General features: G+C 36.5%; 1 protein-coding gene across 2 annotated transcripts; it reads right to left on the reverse strand.

The window, feature by feature from the left end:
- Positions 1-847: 847 nt before the first annotated feature.
- LOC134846351 (uncharacterized) lies at positions 848-8,581 on the reverse strand. Of its 2 annotated transcripts, XM_063863668.1 has the most exons (5): positions 7,380-8,581; positions 4,057-4,269; positions 3,040-3,239; positions 2,278-2,289; positions 1,743-1,840 (listed from the first exon to the last, which is right to left on the reverse strand). In XM_063863668.1, exons 1-4 carry the CDS (start codon positions 7,393-7,395, stop codon positions 2,278-2,280), a joined length of 441 nt encoding a protein of 146 aa, XP_063719738.1. In that variant the 5' UTR covers positions 7,396-8,581; the 3' UTR covers positions 1,743-1,840. The 2 variants fall into 2 exon arrangements, with proteins under 2 accessions (XP_063719737.1, XP_063719738.1); XM_063863667.1 differs by lacking the exon at positions 2,278-2,289 and having other exon boundaries at positions 848-1,840.
- Positions 8,582-11,784: the final 3,203 nt, after the last annotated feature.

Genomic DNA, 11,784 nt, shown 5'->3' on the forward strand with positions numbered 1-11,784 from the left:
ACTAGTTTACGATTTTCGTTTTTGTTTGTATTTGTTTTCAAATGTTTGAGTTCATTTTTACAATCTTCAGGGTCAAGGTGTAATAGTCTTTCTAACTTACTTTGGTAAAAAGATTCATGGTTGAGTCTGTTTTTGTTTCCACATAGAAGAAATAAGACTATAATTTGCGGTGTGTTTTGCAATTGCGGCTAGATATGAAGTTCAGACGTTCATAGAGCTGGTATTCTTCGCAAACATGCCACCTCAGAAAACATGCCTTCCCGGGATAATATAAGAAACCAAAGTTTTGAGCCGTTTAAGCTGCTTTTAATATGGCTTGAGAGGTTTGGGCGGTTTTTTCAATTTCAGCAGTTTTTCAGGGGTTGGGCGTAATAGGCTTAAAAATACTCGACGTTTTTTCATGTAATCTGGAGTGATTATAATCAGGAGCGGGTATGGGAGGGGGTGGGGGTGCCGACGTTTCTTTTCAGGAATTCGATCCCCTGCCGACCCAAAGGTTCCCACCTTTGTACTTTTTTGAGATACCCATTTTTGGTGACGGACCCTAAGATTTGTCTGAAGACGCTTGCGGCACCAATAGGTACTAGTTTTGAGGGGGGAGTAGGTGCCAAAAAAAAACGCATTTTTTTGGTCAAAGTTTTCTAAAAAATGCCTAAAAATGCCTTTTTTGAACTGTTTTTTCGACATTTCGCCTGCGGCGCATAAATTTTTGTCAAAATGGTGTCTTTACATTGATTTACGAGAGCTCAGATAAATCAATTAAGTGGACCTAAAAAAAAGATCTCGAGAAAATCCTTTTTATAGTATAATCTCGACCCGAAAGCAATTTTTGCTCAAGTCAAATTAATTTCTTGCCAAAATATTTAATTACACTTTAACTTTTCTATTAAAAAAAAAACATGATACTCATTCCTGAAAAATTTGGACAAATTCAAACATTTTTCTGACTGACGATTCTAGGAATCTGAGTTTTATTTGCAGTATTATTAATCGGCTTATAGCTCAAGGGCTTCAAATTACTTTTCGGACTCGGCGTTTTGATTGGCTCTGGAGTTTTTATCGATGATGATGACAACCGTGAACTTGGTAGCGGAAGTTTCGATTCCGAGTGAAGTTTCAGATCCGTGTCATTAGTATTCGAACTCTTTCGGGACGGAATTTTACTTTTAGGCACCGGTGATTCGGAGATCTTTTGATCAGAAATTAGTTCATAAGAAGAATAAATGTTTGTAGCGAGTGATAACTTAGGAGGTGTTTCGGATCCAGATCCGAACGCACGTGGGATCCGAGAGCCTTTCGGCGACTGTGACTCTGGTGATGCTTTTGTTATTGGTGTTGGTTTCTTGTCTTGTGCATTTCCGATTCCCGATGAAATGGAAGTTGATGTTTTGAGTTTGGGTATTTTGCTTTGCGGCTTTTCCGATAACGGCAATTGTTGCTCTGTATTCGCTGTCAATAAAGTAACTGGTCGCTGTTTGTTTTTAGGATTGGTAGTCGAATTTGCATTTAAGTCGCTCTGTTCTGATATATTATTTTCATTGTTCTTTGAAAATTCTGATGGTTTAATTTGATTTTGATTCTCTTCAGTGTTGTGGTGATGTATGTTTACTGGGACGTCGTTTTCTGCTGGTGATAATGTAGGTATTTCGTCTTGAATTACACAATCAAAGTCTTTCTTTTCGGATTTTTCGGTTGCATCAATTTGATCTGATTTGATTTGTTGCAGTTCGCAGTTTTTCTCAATCGATGATTCATTGTTTTCTAAGATGCAGTTGGGTTGTTGTTTGTCGGAGTCAGGGGTTAGACTTGCAGATGATAATGAATCGCATGAATCTACCACCTGGAACAAAAAACGAACGTTTAAGTTAAAAGAAAATAGAATTATAAGCCAGGTTAATTGAGATCAGTAACATGGTTTTCAAGTGAACATTTTCTCAAGGGAATCAAAACCGTTTTGGGGTAAAAAAAATGAAAATCGAAATTGGAGTTGTTTTTAGGCTAAATTTGATGAGCGGGGTACATTTGAGGTCTGAGAACTACTTAGGTCATGGCAAAAAGAGGTTCAAAATAAAAACAAAAAAATTTGCATCAAACTAAACCAAATTGTGAAATCATGGCTTATATATCTCACACAATGTCAAGAGAAGATAGTTTCCATAAACATAAAGCATCATTCAAACTTGATATTAATTATTTTTGGTCAATGATTCAGCTGCCTATTTGTGGTATTAAATAGTTGCAATTAGCGGATGACGGGCATTCAATCTAGCTACTCACTTAGTTATTGTTCTGAAATGCAAAACACCAGGTGATTAACTAATCAATGTTAACCAGTAATCAATAGTGCAGGTCATGAAACGAAGCTAAAGAAACGGAAGATAAAAAAAGAGAAGATGGCTTTAAACAAACGCGGATCTAATGTATTCTTGAAGAGAAATTTAGCAAAATCTACCTTTTTTTTAGATCGCCCACACATTGGTTTTCCGTTTTACCAGCTCTCCCAAAACGCTATAAAAATCCTTTTTATAGAAAATTTTGGCAAATTAAAAAAAAACTGTTCAAAAACCACGTTTTTATTCAATTTTTAGAAAGTTTTGACCAAATAATCGTATTTTATTGGCGTGCCAGACCCCCTTAAATTTATTGTATATTGGCGTCAAATTTTTTGGGTCAGTCAGCTAAAATGAAAGTCGTAACTTTGGATGGTCAATGGGTCGAACCCTGGAAGAAAGGCGTCCCACACCATCCCCCTCCCTTAAACTGCAAATGGCTTTATTATGTAAAATAACATGCAATAGATATCTTGACAACAAGTAAAACAAGTATTATTGCACGTGTAAACAAAAATATATTGATTGAACGTTTTACTGAGACTGAAATCTGATTAGCCATCTTCCCACTTAGGGGGTTGAGCGTCAAACCTTTTTTTGGAACATGATGAGGAAATTGCTTTCTAACAATTCGATAAAAAGTAAAACGGCAAATTTTTGTCGATAGAAGATAACATCACTGAAAAAAGAAATTAGAAAGTTTTCTTACATCTTGTGGACTGGGCGGAGTCTGGGGTTCGATCTCGCTTCTTCTGGTCCGTGAAGGTGACCTTGGAGCGTGTTTGTGTTTGGGAGCTACAGCTAGCTTTGACTTGGCAGCCGCGTGGTCCAATTTGGCCCCAGAAGAAGGCGTGGTGGCTATATCCAGGGGTTCCAGGTCAACTGGGTCATCGGTTTGATTGACCTCCACTGTAAATCAATTGTAATTTAGTGCTATTTATAAATCACAGTTTTATTACACGTATTCTCTAAACTATTGTAGCTAGTATGTTTTTCCAATTGCCGGGTAGATTATATTAAAAAAAAACAATTCAGTTTATTTTGAAATATATTATAAAATAATTGGCACTGTAAAAAGAAAAATCAAACGCATTGTACTAACGCATATTGCGGAAAAGCTACTTGACCTGTTTATTCTATGTCGTATCAGATGGCCAAAACGAACACTCAAAAGATAAAATATTGACTAAAAAAGCAACATAGTTAAACTTACTGGCGCCGCGACAACTGAGAACACGTTACAAGTGGGGACAAGTAACAACTAGGAAAAAAGCATCGAATACTTAGTCCGAATCGCTCTGACGCGCTTATTTTCGACACAAGTGCTAAGCTATTGTGCATAAATTTATTGGTACTGCGACAACTGGCAAGAAAAGACAACTCGCAAAGTTTAAGAAAAGCGACAACTCGCAAGTTTCTGAAGCTAATTGGAAATTTTATATTCTCGGCTTAAGCTCACCGGCTCTAAACTTCGTATAAAGTCCTACCCTCTGTTGGCAAGCTCTCAACACGTTAGCGCGGTGAGTATATTGTGCGTTGTCTTTTAATGCGAGTTGTCTTTTCTTGTGAGTTGTCGCATTACGAAATTTATTGTTCAATACCATTGAAAAAATGGTTTTTAAAATGCTCATAACTTATCCCAATTTGAAAAAATTCTCATTTTTCTTTTAGCCCTGAGATATAAATGGGGCTGTTAGTTTTACATTATTCGAGTTCTTTTTCTTACCTGTTGGTGAATGTTGATTTGAATTGCCTTTGACATCTTTCTTTTCTTTGCTCTTCTCTCTCTTGTCCTTTTTCTTTTCTTTTTTGTTTGCCTTTGTCTGGGAGTTGTTAGGCTCTTCTGCTGTCGCTGTGGCGTCTTCCTTAGTCTCGCCTGATGGTTTGTCAGCATGGAAAACTGCAGTCTTGAATCGGGAGAAGAGACCCTTCTTCTTTTCTACAACAAAAGAACTCATAAAAATTGCTGATTTCTGACACTTATGTAACCTCCATCAAGTTTATCTATTACGCAAGGGGAAGTCGGAAATTTCCTTTTTTGCTCTGATGCGAAAATTGTTCCGACTTTTGAAAACGAAGATGGAATGCTCGGTGTGGTTTTTGTTTGAGCCGATTTTTTTTTCGAATTTTTTTCAATCTGAAAAATATCGACACGACATCTTGATCTCGAATTCTAAAAAGATTTCAGCTTCAGTCATTTTTGTGAAGTTGTGGAGTTTTTAAAATGGCCAACTTGACAAACTTAGGACAATTCACGCTCGATATATATCGTGTTTAATAATCCAATTTATTGCGGCACTTCAATTGTTTTTTTTTTCAACTTCTCAGCCGGGTGTAAAAAAAGTTCCACGGACATAAGAGGGTAGTAAACAATTCCAAGGCCTCATCCTGATAGGAACAGTCTCAGGGGCGGATTTAGGGGGGGGGGGCGGGGGGGGGGGCGGACGCTTCTCTTCCTCAGGGATTCGACATCCTGCCGACCCAAAGGGTCCCCGTTTTGGTACTTTTTAAGAAATCCACTTTTGGCCGACCGACCCTAAAACTTTTCTAAAGGCGCCTTTGGCGCCAATATTTACTAATTTTGAGAGGGGAGCGCGCGCCGAAAAAACGCAATTTTTTGGTCAAAATTTTCCAAAAAGTGCCTAAAAACGCCTTTTTTGAGGTTTTTTTTAAAAATGTGCCTGCGGCGCAGAAAATTTTGCCAAAATAGGGGCAAAACAGTGCTTTGGGAGGGCTAAAAAAATCAATTTGGTCGACTTAAAAAAAATGTCGTCAAAATTTTCGATTTCTTTTTGAAAATCCGCCCCCCCTCGAGAAAATCCTAGATCCGCCCCTGAACAGTCTTATCGTTTTTGAGATCATGCGCACACGTTATTGTACAGTTGCGTTGCGGCTTTTGACAAAGCTGTCAATGTAATTTTAACTAAAAATTATGTAGCGAAACTGAATATAAAGTACAGTAAAATCTGAAGCACATAGCTCCGAACTAAACTCAATTATGAAAGTGCAGTAGGGAACCCTTAAAATGAGTTCAATTCTTAGTTTTGAAAACGTGGTTATTTGCCAATATGCTCAACCAGACGATCTACAAGGCTCCCACTGCAAAAAAAAAGATTTACTCAAACTATCAACTTTAAAACATATTCATATGTAAACAATCTATCTGATTTTTCCAATTTTTTAAAACCATTTGAGAGCCTACAATGAAAAAAGTTTAGCAAAATCCTTAAGAACTAGTTATCCTGGGTTAAAAAGTCACTGCCCTGTTCAACTCTTTGTGGAGAAATGAATTCACGAATCGAATGAGCCCAGGTCGAGATTGTTGTCTTATGATCAGACCGTTGCGACCAAATTTTGGTGTTTCCAGACTGCCGCGACCGAAAATGGACTTTTTCAGACCGTCGCATCCAAAATTGGAATTTCCAGACTTTGCGGACTAAGGCAATGTGTCCGCGACCGGCGCAATCGGAGGAAAGTTAACCGCGACCGGCGCGACCAAAGAAATGTTAACGCGACCGGCGCAGCCGAAGGAAAGTTATGCGGCGGTCAAAAAAATAGTCGCGGCGGTCAAAAAATTAGTCGCGGCGGGCAACATATTAGTCGAGGCGGTCAAAAAAACTAGTCGTAGCAGTCGGAAGTTGAGTCCCGGCCTGGTCAAAAAATTTGTCGATGTGGTCTACAAATTAGTCGCTGCGGTCGAAAATTAGCCCCGGCATGGTTAGAAAATTGGTCGCGGCGGTCAAAAATTACTTGCGGCATGATAAGAAAATGGTCCTAACCGGCGCGATCAAAAAAAATAACCGCGATCGGTCAAAAATATATATGGGCATGTTGCGGAAAAAGCTAATTGACCTGTTTATTCTTTGTCGTATCAGATGGCCAAAACGATAAAATATTGGCAAAAAGAAACAGTTATACTTACTATCAGCGCCACGACGGTCGAATTAAAGTAAATGTTTTCCATTCTCAAATTTTGTTTCACAATTTTCTACACTGAAACTTTCTGATTACAAAATATTTTTATCTAGTGTTCTACAGAGACCGCTTGCCGTTCATCGGCATTTTGGCCCTACAAGCGCCAGGCGGTGGCATCTTTCACGATGGAGGGGCCGAATGCTTCTAATTTCATTCACTTTTTTTCAACCAATCAGAAGTGAGCATATAAAAATTTCAAAGAAATCGTGATAATCAAAGAGAGAGAGCAAAAAAATACAGGCCATTAAAATTGATAATAACCACTTAACAAATAGTCAGATAAATGAAATTTCAAATATCGCGAAGTTGTAGTCGGGTACAACGAAAAACCTACAACCAACTTTTGAAAAATAAAACTAAAATATATATTTTTTATATCTGCAGGACTTGTACATATGAGAAAACAGGAAGAAATTTGTTTGCCCCTAATTTTTATCATAACAAAATTTCAATAACTAGGACGTTTGGTGCCGCCTGCACCTCTTAGGAATGCATGCAAACAATGGACAGCATGTCCTGATACAATGGGATGACCAAATTAATTTCCCGAGCACTCCCAGAACACTATAAAGACCACTTTTTGATCAAAAATTTTGCGCCGCAGGCAAGTATTGAAAAAAAACAGGTAAAAAACATCTTTGCGCATTTGTTGGAAACTTTTGACCAAAAAATTGCGTTTTTTCATCACGCGCACTCCTTCAAAGTTAGTATATAATGGCGCCAAAGCACCGTAAGAAAAAAATTAGGGTTGGTCGGCCTGAAATGGATGTCATTTGACCCTATCAACAAGCAAAGTGTCCCCCTTTGGTATTATTTTATGACATCCATTTTAGACCGAACAGTCCTAAATTTTTAGTAAGGCGCCTTAGGCGCCAATATATACTAATTTTGAAGACGAGCGCAATTTTTTGGTCCAAATTTTTCAAAAAGTGCCAAAAACCGTTTTTTTACCCGTTTTTTTTAAATATGCCTGCGGCTCTAAAAATTGTTTGGGTCAAAATAAGGTCTTTATAGAGTTCTGGGAATGGTCTGGAAATTAATTTGGTCTTGAAACATAGAAAAATAAAAACTTACTTTCTTTCTGGCTCATGTTGATCTGTAACTGTTGAGTAAGTTCAAAACTGATGATTTTGCTTAAAAACAACCATATAAGCAGCGCTTAAAACAAACTGCAATAAAAATCAGTAAATCGATGCTTCAATTATCACACCCCCTCGAGAGCTCAGTAAATAAACTTTTTGAACCTCTCGTCTTGAATTTGACTATTTTTAGAATGAGCAATGCGGCTTTACTCTCTTCGACTTACAAGCAGGTGTGACTTTTTCGTTGTCTGGTAAACTTTTTCAACTACACTGCTGCAAAAACCTTTAAAACTGAAAACGATAAAGGTGCGCAGAAATGAAAAAGGGCGTGCAGTACAGACTTCGAAAGTCCGGTTGTTATAGGTAAAACTGCTGCGAAGAAACTGAAACCGAGATAAACTACAAATGGTAAGTTGTTATTGCACTAGACTATGAATAATTTCTTCAGTCTACTCCAGAATATTTCAATTAGCTGCAATCGGAGTTTGCAGGGAATTTAATTTGAGGGTTCAATTTAAACACAGCATAGCGTACCATTTAAAGATTAAGTCTATTCAGCTCAAAGTTATTTGCACTTGTGTTTGCGAGTTACACCGAACTTCATGAGTGTATTGGTATTACGGTTCCCTTGAAGAATTTGGATCAAAATAAAATTAGAAGCGTGGCTGTTCAAACCAGCGGCTTCCCATGGAGGTTTAAGTGTTTATAGCTAGCTGAGTTAAACAGTTAGTAATGGTAAGAATTGGTACATTTGCTGTAAAATCGAAGTTTTGGACCAATTTAGCGGTAAACTGATAAGGAAATAAAACGTGGCTTGGTCTTAAAGGTAGGTCTCTAAACTTAAATTGTAGAAAAATCGAAGTTTGCACTAAAGCTTTTCGGAAATTGTATAAATTTGAAAACCACAATCTTGTGTTCCAAGAATGTAAGCTGTTTATAAATAACTTCCTAAATAAATATTTCATAGGAGTTGGTTTCAGCACCTTTAAGGCATGGGTTTTTGACTACAGAGTTTTGTGAAAACAAAACATTTTTATCTAAAACTGGCCAAAAGTTCCCGATTTCCCTCTATCTAACACAAAAAAGCCGAAAAAATGATTAAGTACAATTGAATTTAGCAATAACGCTCCCTGAAAATGATTTCTGATCAATAAATGTCAGTTCTTTTGTTTACACTGCTATATAAGAAATTGATGGGCGAGTAAATTTAAAGTGATATGTTTTATAAAGAACAAAAGTATTCAGTGAAAAAGCATTGCGCAAAATAAGGGGCATAAAAATAAAAGAAAAGGCATTATATCGCATCCTTTTTTGTCTCAACTGATAAATTGTTTTTAAACCTATTTCGCTACTATTTGTGTGCGTATGATACAGACAGACAATAAAAATATTTAGCTATAAAAATGTCATCGCAGCTTCTATTCTGTCCAGCAGTCATGTCGTACTTGATTCAAGTCATATACTTAAAAAATCAAAAGTATATAAAAGTTTATTTTTGTGTGGTTCAATCCAAGTTAATTTGCAGTATTCAAAGTAATTCAACTACTGTGATTTAGATGTTCCAATGACATATATTCTGGACCCAACAATTCAACAATTGAACTCTTTGAAGACATGTCTATGACCGGAACTGTAACTCTGAATGCAAATAATTACCCTAATCTTCATCAACAGCAACAATAGACATTTATGATCAAATTCTTAAACATCACAATTACAAAAGTTTGGCCTAGTCTTGATTGGAAATTAGCCAAATACCATTTAACTCAGTTTCGATAATCTTAAGACAATCGTAGATGCGTGCATTTGTGTTCGAGAAAGTTCAACAACTTTTTCACAGTTTTGTCACCGAATCCATTTGTTCCGAACATCATCGAGTTGAAGGAAGACTATGAGTGTTTTTACTGCCGTATGAACAGGATATATGTTTTGCGATATATGCATGCGTTTTTTATGGGCTGGAAAATGTCGCTTCGAGCTAGCAAAGAATACACATCATGATGTGATGTGATGTGGCCTCGAAGGACTGACTTTTCGACGCGGATGATTTAGCATCACTGTCCAGCACTTGCAAGCCGTTCTCAGTTTCAAATTTCTCCCAAGGCCAGGGCAATGTTTTTTGGAAAACATAAAAAAAAAATCTATTTTATGCAGTTTTTGTTCCGATCGTATCCCATTAGTGTTATGGGAAATAATCTATATTAATGGAGCATATTGGCAAAAAATCTTAAGCGTTATAATCAACTTCCACGACCCATTCAACCAGAACGGAATTTAAGAGGTTTCTAATCGATTACTTTTAGTCTTGAAAAACCCATTATAATTTATTTTTGGTTTTCAACATAATCGATTTTTTTGTTCATAACATCCCTGAAAAACGGATCGCTTTGTAAATGCGAACTGTTTACTCTGTGCTTTTTTCAGCAAAGTAGAACACATTGAAACCTGTTCATCACAGTGTATCGAACCCCCCCCCCCCCCATAAACAGTGGGAGGGGGGTTTGTGGGTTAAACATGTGAGGCTGAGGGGGGATAAAGATTGTATGCGACAGGGCAGCACAAAAAAGCACAGTTAAAAAGGTCAGCACAAACTGAGAAATTAAGTTGTACGAGAAAAAATGTCGAGGGAGAAAAGTCTAAATAATATCTCTTTTGCTCTTTTCTAATTAAGATGGTGTTAAGCAACTCTCAAATTTAGTATACTTCACACTGTGTTTGACAATTTCAGACAAAATTTCGAAAAACGTGATCATAATCCATTATAATCAATTAAAATAGATGTTATTGATTTGATTAAAAAAGAATAAATTCCGTTTTAAATCGATCATAATTGAATACTTTTGGTTTTAATAGAGACACCGATAAAGAAAATCCAATATAAGCAATTATTATCCACGAAACTCCTATGCGGGTACCCCAATCAAGGGGCGGCGGAAATATTCGCGTCTGGCGTTTTTTTTGCGATGCGTTTTGACTACCTCGAAGAATTATGCTGTCTTTCCAAAGTATGAGGTCAACTATTTGGTGTTTTTTTTTCAAACCCTTTCCAAACCCTTTCAAAACCCGATTCTAAATCATTTTCAAAATTTTGTTTGATTTAGACTGATTTCAAAAATTGTCTCATTTCTGTCTGCTTTCGGTCCCTTATTACTAAACTTCAAAAAATCAAAAACTTGAAAAAAAAATTTTTTTTGAAAATTTTCAACTTTTTCTTGTTTTTTCTAATTATTTTTGGACTGTTTCAAAATAGCCATGGTTGGAAAAAATATGCCAATAACACAGCAGCTGATTTTTGTTTTCAGAAATTATAATTCAGGTTTCAGATTCTTTTGCTTTTTTTTCGGCGACCATTCCTGCGCAAAATGAGTGTAGACTGGCGGTAAGGCCCTTTTGGAATTTTTCGAGTCATTCAGCCTAAGAATTGATATAGCAAACTGTCAAAAAAGGCTCTTAAAAAATTTGGCGCCCAGAAATGAGACTATTGTTTGTTTCCAAAAACTATCTGGAGGCGCAATAAGGAAGAAGCCAATTCTCTGTCCAAAAGACAATAATCGAGGAGTGTCCAAAACAAGAGTGTCTTTTCAACACGGGACATAACAGTAATTCTAGAAATGCGCCTAACAGCTCCTAAGCCAATATTCTCATCGTAGTTGAATGTTTCTAAAAACAGCAAGTACCAATAGTTACTATATTTTTTTGACCCCAAAAAATTGGAAAAAGTACTTTGTCACTCAGCCTTTTCACACTTTTTTAGACAATATGTCAAAAGTTTTTTCTTGTTGTTTTAATGAGGCTATTTGCTACCCCGTTTCTTACATATAATACTATAATTTTTTATTTCGGCAAAAACGCAAAACAAAATCAAGGTTAGATGGTTGCTGCGGCAATATTGGAAGTTCGATCGACCATAATTAACAGTCAAACATGAATCTAAAAACCGAATTAAAATCTAACAATTTGATACTCGTTCGTAAGGTTGGTAGTTTATTTTTCTCAAAAGGAGAGGGTGTAAAACGTAGATTGAATGAAACAAACGATGGATTGATTAGTGACAGTCAAAAACATCTTTCAAATTTTGCTGGGAAAAAACACAACCAAGAGAAACTGCTCATTCTAACTCAATCAAAAAGCAGAACTGATTTTTTTGTCGAAACCGAGAATAATTTTTAAAATTTGAAAATCTTGGTTGAGTCAGGACCTAAATTGACGTTAATTTGTAGAAGTACATAGTTTTGCGTGGAAAAATTTTGGTCAAAAGAGAAATAGCCCAACCAAATACAATTTTTTTGCACTTCCTAATTAAATTCAGAGTTGCCTTGTTTGGACATTTCAGCGTAAAGTTGCATTGGGAAACTTTAATAGGTAAAAATTTAAACTGCTGTGGACTGAAGTTCACT

This window comes from Symsagittifera roscoffensis, chromosome 5 (assembly GCF_963678635.1).
Source record: "Symsagittifera roscoffensis chromosome 5, txSymRosc1.1, whole genome shotgun sequence".
NCBI lineage: Eukaryota > Metazoa > Xenacoelomorpha > Acoela > Convolutidae > Symsagittifera > Symsagittifera roscoffensis.